This window comes from Myxine glutinosa, chromosome 8 (assembly GCF_964187855.1).
Source record: "Myxine glutinosa chromosome 8, kmMyxGlut1.1, whole genome shotgun sequence".
Lineage (NCBI taxonomy): Eukaryota > Metazoa > Chordata > Myxini > Myxiniformes > Myxinidae > Myxine > Myxine glutinosa.
Genome location: NC_136268.1, coordinates 48,111,434 through 48,130,384, shown reverse-complemented (window position 1 = coordinate 48,130,384; position 18,951 = coordinate 48,111,434). Strand labels below are relative to the sequence as shown.

General features: G+C 44.4%; 1 protein-coding gene across 2 annotated transcripts in view; it reads left to right on the top strand.

Annotated features, from left to right (window-relative positions):
- Positions 1 to 18,951, top strand: part of PRSS12 (serine protease 12) — a 78,113-nt gene that overhangs the window by 23,074 nt on the left and 36,088 nt on the right. For both annotated transcript variants that reach the window (XM_068124420.2, XM_068124419.2), the window contains exons 7-8: positions 10,481 to 10,622; positions 16,458 to 16,657. In XM_068124420.2, the coding sequence (XP_067980521.2) occupies positions 10,481 to 10,622; positions 16,458 to 16,657 (342 nt within the window). The remainder of the gene's footprint in view (positions 1 to 10,480; positions 10,623 to 16,457; positions 16,658 to 18,951) is intronic.

Here is an 18,951-nt window from a genome sequence, read left to right as displayed (position 1 = left end):
CGCGGCGCAGGCGTTCCAGCGCCTGATGGACGGCGTGCTGCGCGACCTGCCGTTCCTCTTCACCTACCTGGACGACATCCTCGTCGCCAGCACGTCCAGAGCCGAGCACCTCCTCCACCTCTGGACGCTCTTCGGCCGCCTCAGCGAGCACGGCTTGATTGTCAACCCGGCCAAATGTCACTTTGGTGCGGCGACGATCGACTTTTTGGGCCACCGCATCACCCGGAACGGCGCTGTGCCGCTGCCGGCAAAAGTCGAGGCCATCGCCGCTTTCCCGCGCCCCCGCTCCGTCAAGGCGCTGCAGGAGTTCCTCGGGATGGTGAACTTCTACCACCGCTTCGTGCCCCGAGCGGCGCAACTCATGCGGCCCTTGTACGCCGCCCTCCGAGGCCAGCCGGCGAAGCACGACGTCGTCTGGTCCACGGACATGGACGCGGCTTTTGCCGGCGCGAAACGGGCCCTCGCCAACGCCACGCTGCTGGCCCACCCGGTGCCCCATGCCCCCATCGCCCTCACCACGGACGCCTCCGACTACGCCGTGGGCGCGGTCCATGAACAATGGGTGAACGGGGCCTGGCAGCCGCTCGCGTTCTTCAGCAGGCAGCTCCTGCCCAACGAGCTGAAGTACAGCACGTTCGACCGCGAGCTCCTCGGGCTGTACCTGGCCGTCCGCCATTTTCGCCACCTCCTGGAGGGCCGCCCATTCACGGCCTTTGTCGACCACAAGCCATTGATTTTCGCAATGGCCAAGGTCACGGAGCCGTGGTCGGCCCACCAGCAGCGCCACCTCTCCGCCGTGTCGGAATACACCACGGACATCCGGCACGTCGCCGGGAAAGACAACACCGTGGCCGACTGCCTTTCTCGGGCCGGTGCCAACGCCGTCCACCTCGGCGTGGATTTTGCCCTGATGGCGACGGACCAGGCCACCGACGGCACGGTGCAGGCGCTCAGGGTGGCAGACACGGGCCTCCGCTTGGCTGACGTCCCCTTCGTGGGCACGGTCCTGCTTTGCGACGTCTCCCAGGGCCGACCGTGCCCCGTCGTGCCGGTCTCCTGGCGGCGCCGCATTTTCGCTTCCCTCCACGACCTCTCGCACCCAGGCCGGAAGGCATCCCAGAAGCTGGTGTCGGCACGCTTCGTCTGGCACGGGTTGCGACGGGACGTCCGCGACTGGGCCAACGCCTGCACAGCCTGCCAGCGGGCCAAAGTCCACCGTCACACCCTGGCTCCGTTGGCTCCTTTCACCATGCCCGAGCGGCGTTTTGACCACGTCCACGTGGACCTGGTGGGTCCCCTGCCCCCATCGTGGGGGTTCACCCACTTTCTCACCATGGTGGACAGGACCACCAGGTGGCCAGAGGCCGTGCCCCTCACCTCCACCACCACCGCCGACGTGGCGCAGGCGTTCATCGCCACCTGGGTCACGCGCTTCGGCGCACCGGCGGACATCTCGTCCGACCGCGGCCCACAGTTCACGTCCGAACTTTGGGGCGCGGTCGCCCGCTCGTTGGGAGTCACTCTGCACCGCACCACGGCCTACCACCCCCAAGCCAACGGGTTGTGTGAGCAGTTTTACCGCTCCATGAAGGCCGCACTCATGGCCGGCCTCCAGGACGACGGGTGAGCCGACCGGCTCCCGTGTGTCCTTTTGGGCCTCCGCACGGCCCCCAAGGAGGACCTCCAGGCATCCACCGCCGAGCTGGTGTACGGCCAGACTCTCCGCGTCCCGGCCGAGTTCGTGCCCGACGCCACCAGCCTCTGGTCCGCCGCGCGCCAGCGCACGGACTTCCAGGAGGCCGCCCAACGTTTCACCCCGGTGCCAACGTCCCGCCACGGCGACCCCCACTCCTACGTCTCCCCAGCACTCCGCACGGCGGAGTACGTCTTTGTGCGCCATGACACGCACCGGGGGCCGCTCCGGCCACCTTACGACGGACCCTCCCGGGTCCTACGCCGGGACAACAAGTCCTTCATCGTCAGCATCGGCGGCCGGGCAGACCGGATCTCGCTGGACCGCCTCAAACCGGCCCACATGGACGTCGGCCAGCCGCCACGGCTGGCTCTGTCACCGCGGCGCGGCCGCCCCCCATCCACTACACCCCCCGTCCGACCATCCACCACCACACCGGACCCCACCCCCCCCCCCCCCCCCCCCCCCGCGACCGGCCAGGGGTCGTTTCAGTCGGGTCATCCGGACCCTCCTCAGGTTGACCTCCCTGGACCAAGTCCATTCTGGGGGGGCGTGTGTAGCGACCCATGGGTCCCTCAAGCAAGACCGGCATCAGAATCTCCTTGCTCCAGCCGGTGACGTCACCGGCGGGGATCCACGGTGCCAGAGTGGCTGGTCACGTGACCGCCAAAGCGTGCCGCGCGTGCGGGTATAATGAGCTACACCTGTGGATCACGTGACCACCGAAGCACGCCTCGCTTGAGAGGCGTGGCTTTCGGTTTCGGTTTCGGTTTCTGTTTTTGCTTTATAAGGCAGCCCGATAAATGGGCTTTTTAGTGTTCCCGAGTTGGTTTTACGAATAAACATCTTCTCAGACGAGTTTGTGCCTTGCCATCCTTTTATCCGTATTCTGCTGGAGTCCGGACTCCTTCAACATCATAATTATGGCACCAATGCCGTCATCGTAAACAACACCTATTCCCCATATGGAGTTCTTTACAATGAGCCATGTTTAAATTTTTTCCATAGAGTGGTTATGGAGATATGGAGGTGCAACATTTTTCGTTTTTTCCAAGATGGCGCCTGTACCACATGACCTATGCCGTCATGATTATCATTAAAATATTCTCAAGGAGGAGGTGCTCCTCTGGTGAAAATGTCGTGTCCTTCAGACCACCAGTTGCTGAAAAAAATGTAATAATGATCGGATGGATGTGTTGTATTTGTCGAATTATGATGTCATAATAAAGGCACCGATGACATCATCATTAACATATTTTATTCCCCATGGGGAGTAGTTGACAATGAGGCAGGTCTCAATTTTTTCCATGGAGTGGTTTCAGAGATATAGAGGTGCGAAATGTTTCTAGGATGGTGCTTGTACCACGTGACCTATGACGTCATAATAATCATAAAAATATTCTACAGGAAGAGTCCCTCCTATGGTGAAAATTTCATGTCAATCGGACCAACGGTTGCCGAGAAAATGAATTTTTAAAAGGCAGACACGTACGGCACGTACGCAACTGAATGCTTAACCTCGCTTTTCACTTTGCGAGCGCAGGGTAATGAATTTTAAAAATGCAGACACGGCACACGTACGAACTCGATTGCTTAACCCCGCTTTGCGCTTCGCGAGCGCAGGGTAATCTATCTATAATTCCAGTAATCTCTGTGTGTGTGTGTGTGTGTGTGTGTGTGTGTGTGTGTGTGTGTGTGTGTGTGTGTGTGTGTGTGTGTGTGTGTGTGTGTGTGTGTGTGTGTGTGTGTGTGTGTGTGTGTGTGTGTGTGTGTGTGTGTGTGTGTGTGTTTGTCTGTGACCGCTGTTTCTCGACAACCACGGGTCCGATATACTTGAAACTTGCCAGGTATATTGCTGGGGACCCGAGGATGTGCCTTTTCAAGGTTTCATATTAATCGGACAAGTAGTTACCGAGCTATGTCCAAAAAACGATTCAATCAATCAGAGAGCAGCGAGTTATCACGTATGCCGAACGTGGCGAACAGACTCTGCCTCGGACGGCACATTTGAGAGCGTATTCATTTATTTCACGTTGGCAAACTATGTTGCCGCTATGTTGGCGTTAAACTATGTTTTAAAACTAATTAAAACTAATTTGCGATTCTTTCGCTTTCCTGCGCGTTTGTGCACGCTATGGCGATTTCTTTACCAAACTCCGCAAGCCGTTCGCTTTGGACCAAACCATTTCATGTAAATAGAGGGGGGGGGATTGTCACCGTACTCGCAAGCCGTTCGCTTTGGACCAAACCATTTCATGTAAATAGAGGGGGGGGATATAATTTTAGATATAGATATAGTACGGGCATGCCCTAGTAATGTAAAAGCACAATATGATTTGCTGGGGGATGCAGCTGTGGCACTGATGGAGTGCCTCCTGTAGGTTAGAGCAGGAATATTTAATTTGTTCATGGTGCCAGCGCGATAGGACACCATGGGATCTTTAACATCCATCAACTCATGCCGGAAGATGAAATATCGAGTTTAACATCCACCTGAGGGACTGCGCACGTCGATACATCACCTACCTGCGAAATACCAGGGTGACAGTTTATAGCTGGGCCAAGATTAGAACCCAGACCAGACAGCTGAGATACAGGTTTGCATAGTTCTAGGTTATCCTGCCAGCAACAAACAAATTGTCAAGGCCCAAATTTAGGCAGGTCCCCCAAAAATTCACATAGGAAAAATGCACAAAAAATTATTGTAAAATGACTACTGTACAATGCACTACGCATTCATCTCACATGGTCGGACTGTCGATAAATACCACGACAAAGATATCTTGCAATGACTAGGGTTGGAAATCAGAGGCCATGAGTTGGATTTTTTTTTTATAAAACGACACTCCTTCCCATATGTCCACGTAAACATAGAGTGTAATTGAAGCAGCATGTCGATCTTTTGTATTGACTCTTCTGTCGTTATCTGATATTTTTGGATCGTAAAACTTTTCTTTTATTCTTTTGGATTAAAAAGCCAACCACCAGGTGCCAATATTCGAATAATCACTGAGGAAATTCAAGGCTGTATGTTGAAGTTGTTTGGGTTACAGTGTTATACTGATTCATGTTCCCATCTGAACCAATGGTGCATGATGCTCGGAAACCAGATTAAAATCCCAAATATGTACACCGATTACATGTATTTGTCCATTGTCTACTGATGCCCTTGAAATTCACAATAAAGTACACTGATGTCTCCTAATGTTTTTGTCCTTCATGGCATTTATGTACAAGCTCCATTTTGAGCGTTCAATCGATGTAACACAACATAAAAAACCTAGAACGAGCAATCTTATATGCCCACGCCCAGACTTGTTTTGTGTGGTTTTAGAGTACGTATTTTAGAGACGAACTCACATTTTAATTGTACATACTTTATATAGATGTACTCACATTCTAATTGAACATACTTTATAGACGTACTCACATTCTAATTGTACATACTTTATAGACGCTCACATTCTCATTGTACATACTTTATATAGATGTACTCACATTCTAATTGTACATACTTTATAGACGTACTCGCATTCTAATTGTACATACTTTATAGACGGACTCGCATTCTAATTGTACATACTTTATATAGACGTACTCACATTCTAATTGGACATACTTTATAGACGTACTCACATTCTAATTGTACATACTTTATATAGATGTACTCACAATCTAATTGTACATACTTTATAGATGTACTCCCATTCTAATTGTACATACTTTATAAAGATGTACTCACATTCTAATTGTGCATACTTTATAGACGTACTCACATTCTAATTGTATATACGTTATATAGACGTACTCACATTCTAATTGTACATACTTTATAGACGTACTCACATTCTAATTGTACATACTTTATATAGATGTACTCACATTCTAATTGTACATACTTTATAAAGATGTACTCACATTCTAATTGTACATACTTTATAGACGTACTCACATTCTAATTGTACATACTTTATAAAGATGTACTCACATTATAATTGTACATACTTTATAGACGTACTCACATTCTAATTGTACATACTTTATATAGATGTACTCACATTCTAATTGTACATACTTTATATAGATGTACTCACATTCTAATTGTACATACTTTATAGATGAACTCACATTCTAATTGTACATACTTTATAGATGTACTCACATTCTAATTGTACATACTTTATAGACTAACTCACATTCTAATTGTACATACTTCATATAGATGTACTCACATTCTAATTGTCCATACTTTATAGATGTACTCACATTCTAATTGTACATACTTTATATAGACGTACTCACATTCTAATTGTACATACTTTATATAGATGTACTCACATTCTAATTGTACATACTTTATAGGCGTACTCACATTCTAATTGTACATACTTTATATAGACGTACTCACATTCTAAATGTACATACTTTATAGACGTACTCACATTCTAATTGTACATACTTTATAGACGTACTTGGTTGAAGGAAAAACAAAAAACAAAAAAAAAAACATACAACTGGATACCACTAGGTGGTGATTGTGGCTTACATTAGCACATTTTGTGCAAACAAACAAACAGACAAACGGACCCAAATGCAATACCCTCTCCAAGGTAATAAATGACAATGGATGTGCTGCACGATGTTTTAAAATATAACTTCCAGCACTGTTTCCAGCCCATCCAGAAACACAAGATAATATGTATTGCCTCATATAGTCTGATTCAGAATTGAACCAATGCTCAACAGCTCAGAGGGATTTTTGAACGATCATATGGTGCAATACTTGACTAAAACGGAATACCTGTTTGGTAACGACTGCCCTAATTTAGAGGGGAGTTGACTTTAAACACATGGGATTACAAAACTTTGCATCAACAAACATTATTAAAATCAGAATAAAGACCCAGTACTGCACTGTCGTCCCAAGAAGGAAGCCAGATATTAACAATACACACACACCTACACACCTGCACACTTACACGCACACACACCTGCACAACTACACGCACACACACGCACACTAATACACACACACGTACACACATATTTATTTATATGAACACATACATATACAATACCATACCTGCTGGTGCGTAGGCGAGATAGGGGGCACCTCCGGGACACAAAGGTGATCCCGGGGGAGGAGGCTGTTTCACAGCACCACTTGGTTGTCTGCGACATAAGGGTGAAAGGTGCGAGGAGAGCTCGGCGGGTGAAGTACCAACCGAGAATGAAGGTGTGGAGATTGAAAGAGGTGACAGTAATGGAGGCATTAAAAGAGAGGCTGAGTATGGCAGAGGATGATGTGGTTGAGCTTGAAAGTGGTTGGATGTCAATGAAACATCGTCTGTTGGGAGCCGTTAGTGAGGTATGTGGATGGTCAAAAGGACCACAGAGGCACTCGGAAACATGGTGGTGGGATGGTGAAGTTGGAAAGAAGATTGACGAGAAGAGGAAGAAGTTCAAGGAGTGGCAGAAGGCGAAGGGTAAGGGGGCAGAAAAGGCAGAGCATGAAAGTTATAAGGCAGCCAAGAAGGCTGCAAAGAAAGAGGTAGCAAAGGCGCAGGAGGCATGTAGGAAAATGTTTGGAGAACGCTTGGATTCGGAAGAGGGTCAGAGAGCAGTATTCAGGATTGCAAAGCAGATAGCGAAAGAGAGGTGTGGTGTGATGGGGGTGAGTTTCTTGAAGGATGAAGTGGGACAAATCGCTGTGGACCCAGATCGAATTAAAGGAAGATGGAAGAGATATATGGAAATACTGTTGAATGCAGAGAATGAATGGGATGGCAACATAGAGAGTAACCCAGTTTTAGGACCGGCAGAGAAGATAACCGAGAAGGAAGTTGAGGAAGCGATAAAAGCAATGAAGAGTAGAAAAGCGGGAGGGTCGACGGGAGTTGTGGGAGATATGTTGAAGGCAGCAGGAAGTTGGGGTGTGAAGAGAATGACAGAGATCTGCAGTCTGGTGGTGAAAGAAGGCCGCATTCCAGTGGATTGGGAACTGAGTACCCTCGTCCCTCTATACAAGGGGAAAGGTGACTCTCTGGACTGTGGCTCGTATCAAGCGATAACGTTATTGGAGCATGGAATGAAGATATTGGAAAGTGTATTGGAGAGGAGGATAAGGAAGAAAGTGAAGATTGACGAAATGCAGTTTGGATTTATGCCATGAAGAGGAACGACAGACGCGCTCTTTATTGTGACGCAGATGCAGTAGAAGTACATGGAGAAGAGGAAGAAGTTGTTTCTTGGGTTTGTTGATCTGGAGAAAGCATTCGATAGGGTTCCACGTGAAGTAGTGACATGGGCTTTGAGGAAGTTAGGAGTGGAGGAATGGTTGATTAGAGTAGTGATGGCAATGTACGAGAGAGCAGGCACAGCTGAAAGGACGAAGGACGGGAACAGTGGTGAGTTTGAGGTGAAGGTGGGAGTGCATCAGGGGTCGGTACTAAGTCCACTACTATTTGTAGCTGTGATGGAGGTGCTGGCTCGGAACGTAAAGGAGGGTTTACCGTGGGAGTTGTTGTATGCAGATGATCTGGTTTTGATTGCAGAAAGTATGGATGGACTGAAGGAAAAGATGAACAAGTGGAAGGAATGTATGGAGTCAAAAGGTCTGAAGGTGAATATCGGAAAAACGAAGATGATGGCAAGTGGTAAAGCATGTGGTGAGGTGGAAAGAACTGGGAAGTGGCCGTGTGCTGTGTGCAGGAAGGGTGTCGGAGTGAACTCCATTCAATGTACAATGTGCGCTGAGTGGGTTCATCAAAAATGTAGTGGTTTGAGAGGGCCATTAACCAGTGTGGCAGCTACATTCAAGTGTAAGGTGTGCACAGAGGGAGCTGCAGATGGAGGAAATGTTGAGTTGGATCTTGGAGATGGCGTGAAGCTGGAAGGTGTGAAAACATTTTGTCACCTAGGAGACATGCTGAATGGAGAAGGTGGATCAGACTCAGCAACGGTTGCTAGAGTGAGATGTGCATGGAAGAAGTTTCGGGAGCTGAGTGGCATGCTGATGAGGAGGGGAGTGTCGTTGAAGCTGAAGGGAAAGGTGTATGCTGCATGTGAGCGAGACATGGGTAATGAACGTAGAGCAGCAACGAAGGCTGGAAAGGGTGGACATGCAAATGGTTCGGTGGATGTGTGGAGTATCGTTGAGAGAGAGGAAGACAAATGATGAATTGTGAAAGATGATAGGAATAGAGCCTTTGATTGATGCTCTGAAGAGAAACAGGTTGTAATGGTTTGGTCATGTGTTGAGGAAGGATGAAAGTGACTGGTTGAGAAGAGTGATGGAAATGAATGTAGAAGGAAGTAGAGGACGTGGAAGACTGAGAAAGACTTGGCTAAAGATGGTCGAAGAAGAAATGCGGGCAAGGGGGTTAACAAGGGGAGATGCAGAAAATAGGGCAAAATGGAGAACATTGTCATGGGGACCGCAAGGCTAACCCCCGCTCTAGCAGGGAAAATGGCCTTAACATGCCTGTTGTTGTTGTATACATATACATGTACCGGTACATATAAACGCACATATAACAACACACATACTCATATATTATGTACTTGTACTCGTAAAATATATTATATTTGAAGTTGGTACCTTAACTTATAAGCAATTGAATGATTTTCCAACTGCCGGATTATCAACTGGGCACCGTTTTTCGTCGTGCTTTCGATCCTTTCAGCCCAGAACCTCCAAACGATGGGTCCACAACCCTGGCAGCAGGTCCACATCAGTAGATTACTCAACATCAATGGACCCACAACCTAAACGTTGTGTCCAGACAGTGAACACAGCAATGCAATATCCTTATTCAAACGTGTTTAATTACTACTTTTATATGAAGTGGAGAAGATTGGAGAATGGAGAAGCAAAATGGAGAAGATTGTCATGGGGACCGCAAGGCTAACCCCCGCTCCAGCAGGGAAAATGGCCTTAAAATGCATGTTGTTGTTGTTGTTTATGAAGTATTACCACAAACTAATAAGTTAAATCATAAATCGCTTTATATGATAATATATTAAGTGATAAACACTTTACCTGATTGACATGTCCATTACACAGCACCTCCATCCAACCATCGACTCAAACTCTTTTTCAAATTCAAACATGCTGCACTGCGTATCCGAGCAACCACCAACAAATTATTTTAATGCTTAGTTGTAATGTATTTTTAAAATATTATTATATAAATACTTCTATTATTTAATACTATCTATAAATGAATCGACACTATTAATTAAAGAATTAGCTTCACTAAAATAATTAATTCAATATTATTATATCAAATGCAATGCAATAGGATCTTGTTTCCATGAAAACCAACCAAATTTAAACAAAGGGTGATGATGGAGTCTAAAGACATTCTCACAAGACCTGATCAAACGATCAGTCAAATATCCCCTGTTTAACATGATGGAAAAAAGATTCTCAGCACATTCCACAAAATTAAAAATTCCACAAAAAGCTGTTGTACAAATACAGGATTTGTACAAAAAAAAAAAGATGAAATCTCACTTTCTATGTTATGTGATTTGTTTAAGTACAGCTGCAATGCTCCAGGTATTTTGCATAAATTTTATACCTCATCAGACTATTAATTTGTCATAACTCGCACTTAATGTTAGACATGAGAATACTTGAAGATGCTTTTGAGAATGAAGTTCCTAACCCAGCTTTAGTAGTCAATTAGACAACGTACATCCTCTCAGAATCATGTTAAATGTTCTGCTGTTTTACCACCTGTTGACATGACTATAAGCATCCTCTTCCTCTTTCCCTTGCAGGGCCTCCGCTGCGACTGGTTGATGGTGACAGCCAGCGAGAGGGTCGTATAGAGGTCCTTATTGATGGAGAGTGGGGCTCAGTTTGCGACGATGGCTGGTCTGACCGTGATGCCACTGTGGCCTGCCGCCAACTGGGTTTCCTGTAAGGCTTTTGGGGTTGAGGGTGGGGAGGGGAAAGGTGATCTATTACAACATTCATTTTATCAAGTTTTAAATGTGCTGGTGACAGGAATAGTATCGAACAATATCAAGAAAAAATGTCCCGACTTTGGCGTGGTTTGACTTTCAAGGTTTTTCATCAATTAAAGTACATCTGGAATAACTCGCAAGGAACTTGGATACAGTAGGAGGCCATTCGGCCCATCATGATTTCTGTTTTAACAATACTACATTCATTCAAACTATTCGTTTGTTTACTTGGTATCACGGTGGGGAGATGGTTCAACTCTTGCAAAAATATGATTGTAAATTTTTATTATTATTACTATTATTATTATTATTATTATTATTCAAACCGCTTCGAACAAAGTGACATCTTGGCCATTTATTCCTGATATGTGAAACACCCTGCAACCCATGCCTACAGAAAACAGATTCCTTCTCTTTTTCTTTTTGAAACGCTGGCCCCACTTTCCATGCGTCCAATCATCATGTAACATCGTTGAAGAATTCTCCAAGGGTAGGCGCTCCTATATTGAGAATTTGTGTCAATTGTTCAAGTGGTTGTGGAGAAAACAAATTTAAAAGTGAATAAAGGTGAAACTAGATGGTATTCATAGAATACTTACCCTGCGCAGTCAACTTGGTGTGAGCCAACTCTTCTGTTTTTGAACGTTTCTTTTTTTTTGATCCAATATGGCAGCAGGTTTTCATGTAAACCTGCTGCCACCTTATTCCCCATGGCTGCCAGACCACTTGAGCGATGACATCACAAATTTATATTCTCTAAATAATTGTTGCATAGATCATGCTCAATAAATTTCAAACTGATCAGACTGTGTTGTCCCTGTCGAATTATGACGTCATAATTATGGCACCAATGACGTCATCGTTAACAACACCTATTCTCCATATGGAGTTCTTTACAATGAGCCACGTTTCAATTTTTTTCCATTGAGTGGTTTTGGAGATATAGAGGTGCAACATTTTTTGGTTTTTCCAAGATGGCGCCTGTAACACATGACCTATGATGTCATGATTATCATTAAAATATTCTATAGGAGGCGGAGCTCCTATCGTGAAAATTTCGTGTCCATCAGACCAACACTTGCTGAAAAAAAAAGAATAATGATTGGATAGATAAGTGTTGTATTTGTCGAATTATGACGTCATAACAAAGGCACCGATGACATCATCATTAACCTATCGTATTCCCCCCATGGGGGGTCGGTGACAATGAGCCAGGTCTCAATTTTTTCCATGGAGTGGTTTCAGAGATGTAGAGGTGCAAATTTTTTCCAAGATGGCGCCTGTACCACGTGACTTATGACGTCATAATAATCATTGACATTCTACAGAAGGAGGCCCTCTTATGGTCAAAATTTCGTGTCAATCGCACAAAGAATTGCAGAGAAAATTAATTTTTTTAATGCTGACACTGCACACACTTTACTTTACTGAAATGCAGACACGTACGTACTCGAATGCTTAACCCCACTTTTCGCTTCGCCACCAACGCAGGGTAAAAATGAGGGCGGAAGAAGAAAACCCGTGAGGGCCTCGGACGACATTCTACAACATGGTCAAGGATGATTGTGGATGCTTATTACTAATATTATTATCTTTGTATACTATCCATGATCGAGGCTTGTGGAAGAGCTGGAGAAGAATGGAAAGGAACAAAATATGGAAAGGGGGAAAGACCAACTGCAGATTAGAAGTGAGAGTGAGATGAAGGGGAATGGAGGACACCTGGGGGGTGAAGAAGCTGCACACAAGCTGAATGAAACACAAGAAGGGGAAAATTGGGATTAAACAGAACAGGAACAATTGCCCTGATGATGCCCCAATAAGGGCGAAGCCAGGTCGGTAACTCAGCTTTTCATGCACTTGTGACGGCAGCTGAATTAACAATCTTTATCTTTATCTTTATAATGCAATCTTTATAATGACGTACTGCGGGATGGCTCTTCCGTAGCTTCGCAGTCAAGGCGGACGTACGTGGCGATGACGTCACAGCGTTTACTCATTGAGTTGGAGCACTAAATTATATATACTATAATTATATATACATCAGTCATTATGCGACTTCATACCATCAGTGGGGAACCGCCAGTAAGGTGTCCCATACAGCTGCTGCTGCACCTTACTGGGAGCAATAAGCACTGCCTGCCACATGGTAACATTATCTCTGGTATCCACTCATCATATGGAGTCGACCTGGATGCGGTTGGGAGTTACTAATTAGTATCTGTAATTTGGGTCTCCAACCTAATGAGCGAACGTCATGACGTCATCGCCATGCATGTCCGCATTTCCTGCAAAGAGTCTGCATTGCCTGTCCGCATTTGTCCCCTGGAGCTTTGCAGGCAATGCGGACATGCATGGCGATGACGTCATGACGTTCGCTCATTAGGTTGGAGACCCAAATTACAGATACTAATATATATATATATATATATATATATATATATATATATATATATATATATATATATATATATAATCAAAATATATCAAAGAAATTTGTTTTTCAAAAACCAAGAAAGTTCCAGAATCATCTCTGGAAGAATGAATACAATCTTTGCAAAATTGCAGCAATGATTCAATATGATAATTTGAACAATAAAATAATACATGTCATAATTACTTTTTAAAATTGAAAACGTGAGGAGACAATTTTATGGCATGAATTAATTTATTTTTAATAAGACACAAAATAAATCAATAGAGAGGCAGTAGTAATTTAATTGAACAGGCATTACAAAATGGCAAGGAGTTAAATCATTATATCTAACTGCTATATAGCCATGAATCAGTCACATTAGCACTTACTGCAAACGTACGAATTGTTAGAGGGAGCCTGTCTCACACCCACTCTGCTTAGGCAGCCATTATACACCGAGGTCATAATCAACACATGGAGCATAAAGAACCATGCTGAGACATTCGTCTCTGATCCGTGCTGAAAGGTTGATGAAGCTGGTGAGAGGAAACCTTTGCCTCTGCGACTCATGACTACCTGAGCACAGAGATGCTCAGAAAGTACACTATCTGGGTGTGCATTGCTAATGTCATGGGCCGTGAGGATGCCATTGGTGCAGAGAATGATGCATCATAGACATAGCTGGTGCCATCTTGCTCGTTTTGTACAGGAAAAACATATTTCCACACTTGTGACAAACTTTATATTTGTATCGTATCCGTGTACATGTGAACATAACCTAAGGGCTGTGGTTGACATGGTCGAATAAAATGTTGCGTTTCTGCACATACAGTAAATCATATTAACCTTAGTGACACATTTTCTAATTTGTAGATGTTATTTAAAGACATTTTCTGTGCAAAGCTTACTTTCTTTGCAACATGTTTCAACTCAAAGGATGTAAGTCTCCCATTTTGAAATTTAATGCAAGATACAGTCGTGGCCAAAAATATTGGCCCCTTGCACTTTAAAAAAATAACTCACAATTTTCTCGAAAAATATGTTGAAATTGACAAAAGTATTTGGTCTCCACAATTCTTTATTTCACTGTTAATATTACAGAACCTTTGTATTTGATTCAGAACTTAATATATACTTTTAACTCAGAAAATAATAATAAATGTCATTGACAAAAGTATTGACACCTTAGACATAATATTTGGTATCACAACCTTTGGATAAAATAACTACAGTCAAGCACTTCATATAGCCATGAATGAGCTTCCTACAACTCTCTACTGGCAGTTTGTCCCACTCTTCTTGTGCAAATTGCTCCAGTTCTCCCAGATTTGAAGGGTTCCTTCTCCCAACTGCTCTTTTCAGATCTCCCCACAGGTATTCAATGGGATTTAGATCTGGACTCATTGCTGGCCACTTCAGAACAGTCCAGTATTTTGTCCTGAACCATTCCTGGGTGCTTTTTGAAGTCTGTTTGGGGTATTATCCTGCTGTAAGACCCATGACCTTCGACGGAGACCCAGCTTTCTCACACTGGGTTGAACATTGCGCTCCAAAATATGTTGGTAATCTCCTGATTTCATGATGCCATGAACATATTCAAGGCACCCAATTCCCTAGGCAGCACAGCAACCCCAAAACATCATAGAACCTCCTCCATGTTTGACTGTAGGGAAGGTGTTATTTTCTTTGAAGGCTTCATTTTGTTTTCTGTAAACATAGAGATGATGTGCTTTATCAAAAAGCTCTAATTTGGTCTCTTCTGTCTACAAGACATTCTCCCAGAAGGATTTTGGCTTGTTCAGGTGTGTTTTGGAAAACTCCAGTCGGGCTTTCTTATGTCTCTCTCTCAGCAGTGGGGTCCTTCTGGGTCTCCTACCATAGAACGCCCTTTCATTGAGTTGGCGACGGATGGTGTGAGTTGAAACTGTCGTACCTTGTATCTGAAGGTCAGCTTGAATCAGTTTGGCAGTTGATTGAGGTGCTTTCACCACCATTCGCACAATCCTTTGCTACAATCTTCTATCAAGTTTTCTGTTGCGGCCACATCCAGGGAGGTTGGCTACAGTTCCATGGGCCTTAAACTTCCTGATAACATTGCGCACGGTGGACACAGGAACATCAAGGTCTCTGGAGATGGACATTTAGTCTTCAGATTGTCCATGCTTGGCTGCAATCTTGTGTTTGACCTCCTCAGACAATTCTCTGGTCTTCTTTCTTTTCTCCATGCTCATTGTGGTGCACACAGTGACACAAAACAGCAGAATGACTCCTTTTATCTCTTCAAACTGGCTGAATGAGTGATTTTTATATTGCTGGCACCTTCAACTCACCACAGGCGAGTTCAATTCCAAAGTAAAGGAAAATCAATCACCTGCTTTAAATCTAATTATTTCTAACAACTTATAAAAGGTGCCAATAATATCGTCTGGGCCATTTTACGATTTCTGTGTGGAATAAGCTAAGATTTAGTAATTTTTTTCAGCCTTTTTTGTTTTGGTCCACTGCAAACCAAAGAAATACATACGTGGATACCAAAATATATTTTAAATTACAACAATTTTTTGGAATAAATGGTGCATTATTTGAAAAAAGTGCAAGGTTGCCAATATTTTTGTCCATGACTGCATATCTGATGTATAAAGCGCAATTCATGTTTGTTTGTTTATTTATTTATATATGCTTCAAAAACTAAAAACCTACTGAACTGAATCCAACCAAATTTTGCAAGTTGACTTTAGGTACCCCAAGTATGGTTTCTGTTGGGGTAGCATATCTGGGGAAGGGGTTCAGTTCAAAGTGGGGGTAAGACCCAAAGTCTCTCTCAAATCTGTATCCATGTCGCACCACCAGGTGGTAGCCGGTATTGCAAATAATCTTCGAGAAATAAAGTTTAAACAACTTGAAAATATGTATGATGGTGATGTTCAAATCTGAGTAATAATAATTAGAAATTTTCAAAATGTTTCATTTCACTCATTTTAAGTGGAGGTTCAAACCAAAGCATCCAGCACTGAGTTCCGCAGAAAAGCAGAAGTGATTTTTGCTCACGCCATATTTCATCAGCAAGGATGGTTGATGGAGGTGATAGCTGACTTCCAAATAGACAGAAGATAACCTCGGGCAAATTCTAGAGGGAAAAGAGCAGAATGTTAAGTACTGTACTTGTCTTTTAATGAAATCCATCAGCAAAACGACGGGTACTTTTGTGAGTTAATTATAAAGTTGACTGCGTGGCTCAAGCTACTGAAGGAACCTCATGTGAAAAAGATGCTTCTTTGCAAGTTAAGCCAAATTGGTTTTTGGACTGGTTTTGATAGGAAATTGCCTGTCACTGGTGTGTCTGTTGACTTGGTTTGTTGCATCTGTTCTCAGTGGCCGCGCCCGTGCCCGAGGCCTAGCGTATTTTGGTGAGGGCTCTGGACCAATCCACTTTGACAACGTCAAGTGCAAAGGAAATGAACAGACACTTGGTGCTTGTGCTCACCTCGCATCTGACCAGCATAACTGCCGTCATAGTGAGGATGCTGGCGTGATCTGCAATTTTAGAGAGCCTACCACTGCGGGTCCTTCAGGTAACCATCATAGATATTTTGAGTTTAACTATCCCCATTTGTCACCCCAATTTGCTCATGATCTTCTTCTCCTGCTCCTCTTCCCTTTATAAGGGTGAGGTCCAATGGCACAAAGCTTCTGCCCTGCCTTGACCACGATACTCCTCCACTTCCCTCTGTCCTCAGCTAACTTTCGCCACTCTCCAACCACGGCTACCTTGCTGATATCCCTCCTCACACAATTCTCCAATCTCAACTGAATTTCCTTAAGTGATTCTTCACCTTTGAAAATCCAGATGGTTGCAACTCTACTTCTTTTCGTTCTGCCTTGCTTCCTCGACCTATCCGCTCTCTTTGCGATTCTCTCTTCCCCTTCTGCACCACATCTCCAGCCCATCTCAGCTGGCATCTCACCAATCTCCCCATAAAGCTCATCTGGATACCAATCGCCTCCCTCAGTTTATCCATCCTCCTTCTATCCACCCTCCTCATTCCTGCAATCCTCCTGACCCAGTTGTTCTTGCAAACCTGCAGCCTCTGTTCTTGTCTATCAGTGCCAACATCTCCAAACCATAAAGGTAGGCCTGTGTTACACAAGACATCAGAACCTTCACTTTCAATGTCCTTGAAATATTTCTGTCTGCCATTAATCCCTCCACCCTCCTCCACACATTCGCACCCCCCTAAATCCTCCTCCACACCTCTGCCTCACACTTACCATCCCCAGTCACTGCCTATTTCCTTGTCTGATCTCCTTCCCCTATAACCTGATCATTTGTTTTCACTACTGCCCAAACCACATCACCTCCATCTTCTCCATGCTCATTTTCAGCCCATGCTTCCCCAAGTACCTCCTTTCACTCCCCCAGTATTCCCCCCAGTACACCAGGATCAATGTTAATTTTAAAAAATACAACTGCGTGAAGCTTTGGGAGGGAAATGTAGGTGTGGAGGTATTGGGGTGGGTTGGGATTGTAACTTTCACGTGGCCCTTCCAGATAGTTGCTCAGTCACTGCAATTACCATCGCCAACATGATCAAATGCAGCCCAACTGTTGATAGAAATAGCACTGTGGTTGATCAATGTTGGAGTTGAGAAGTTGATGGAGCTGTTGAGGGGAAACCCTTGCGTCTGACTCAAGACTTCCTGAACACAAAAATGCTCAAAAAAAATACACAATATTTCAGGGTTGGCACTGAAAAGGTCACAACAAACACCGTGGCCTTTTCAGGGCCAACTTCATGAAATTATATACGATTATATGAAAGAGTTTCGTGTTTCATCAAATCGGATTACAACATCTCGAAACACGAGACAAACCAAGCGAGTTTGTAATCTGCGGAGATTCTTTATTGTCGGAATATATTTGTGAGAATACGAAGAGAACCCTCGTCGCCACAGAAAACCAAGGTATGCAAAAGCCAGAAATGCTGGATGCCAGGATATCAACACACAACGAGTCATCGTGATCTGAAGCCAACATATTTTGGACGCAAACTCAGCGAAACTTCCTTTTCTCACTGCACATTCCCATAAAGATTTTCATAACGAAAGTGTGAGGTTTCCTTCATTACTGCTTTGAAGTTCTCAGCAACCGAATGGTCTATACATTCCCAGACATTCCCCGACATGATGTGGTATCCCTTCCGGAGCTCGAGCGGGCATCTAAGGAGGACTCCCTTCTCGGTACCCTGCGTTCCTATATTACAGAGGGATGGCTGGCCAGAGTAACAGACGATCTGATACCGTTTTCTCCGGTGAAAGACGAGCTATCGTGTTGGAATGATTTTTGTGTGGCACGAGAATGCCGCAGACTTGTGGATGTGGATGTCTGTCCAGACTTGTGGATGTCTGGCACCCTGGCCTACTATTACGAACGTTAACCCTTTCACTACTGTTTAGCATGTCTTGTATACTATGCTCAGGTACATTTTAAGGTAATAGATGTATTATCCAACTTAAGCTACCCTGTACAGTGTACGTGAAAAGCCAACACTATCCTGGCCTTCTATGTATGATAGTGGATCGTGCTTGACCTGAACCTTTTGTTTATGAAAGGCAGAATAATGTATGTTGGCAAAGATTACTTTAAAGGGAATTTTCCTTTATGTTGTTGGTAATCAATAACCGTAACCACTTGTTTCCTTCTTTATGCGTGTGCTGAAAATCCAGATGGTTCCAAGTGAGATAAGAGGGGATGGAAAAGCGAATAGTTGGGAAATTTTTGGTCAATGAAAACATCAAACCTGTGGAAATTTACAGACAGTTGTCAATTCAAAAACATAACCTCCAATGAGCACAACAGTATAAGGCA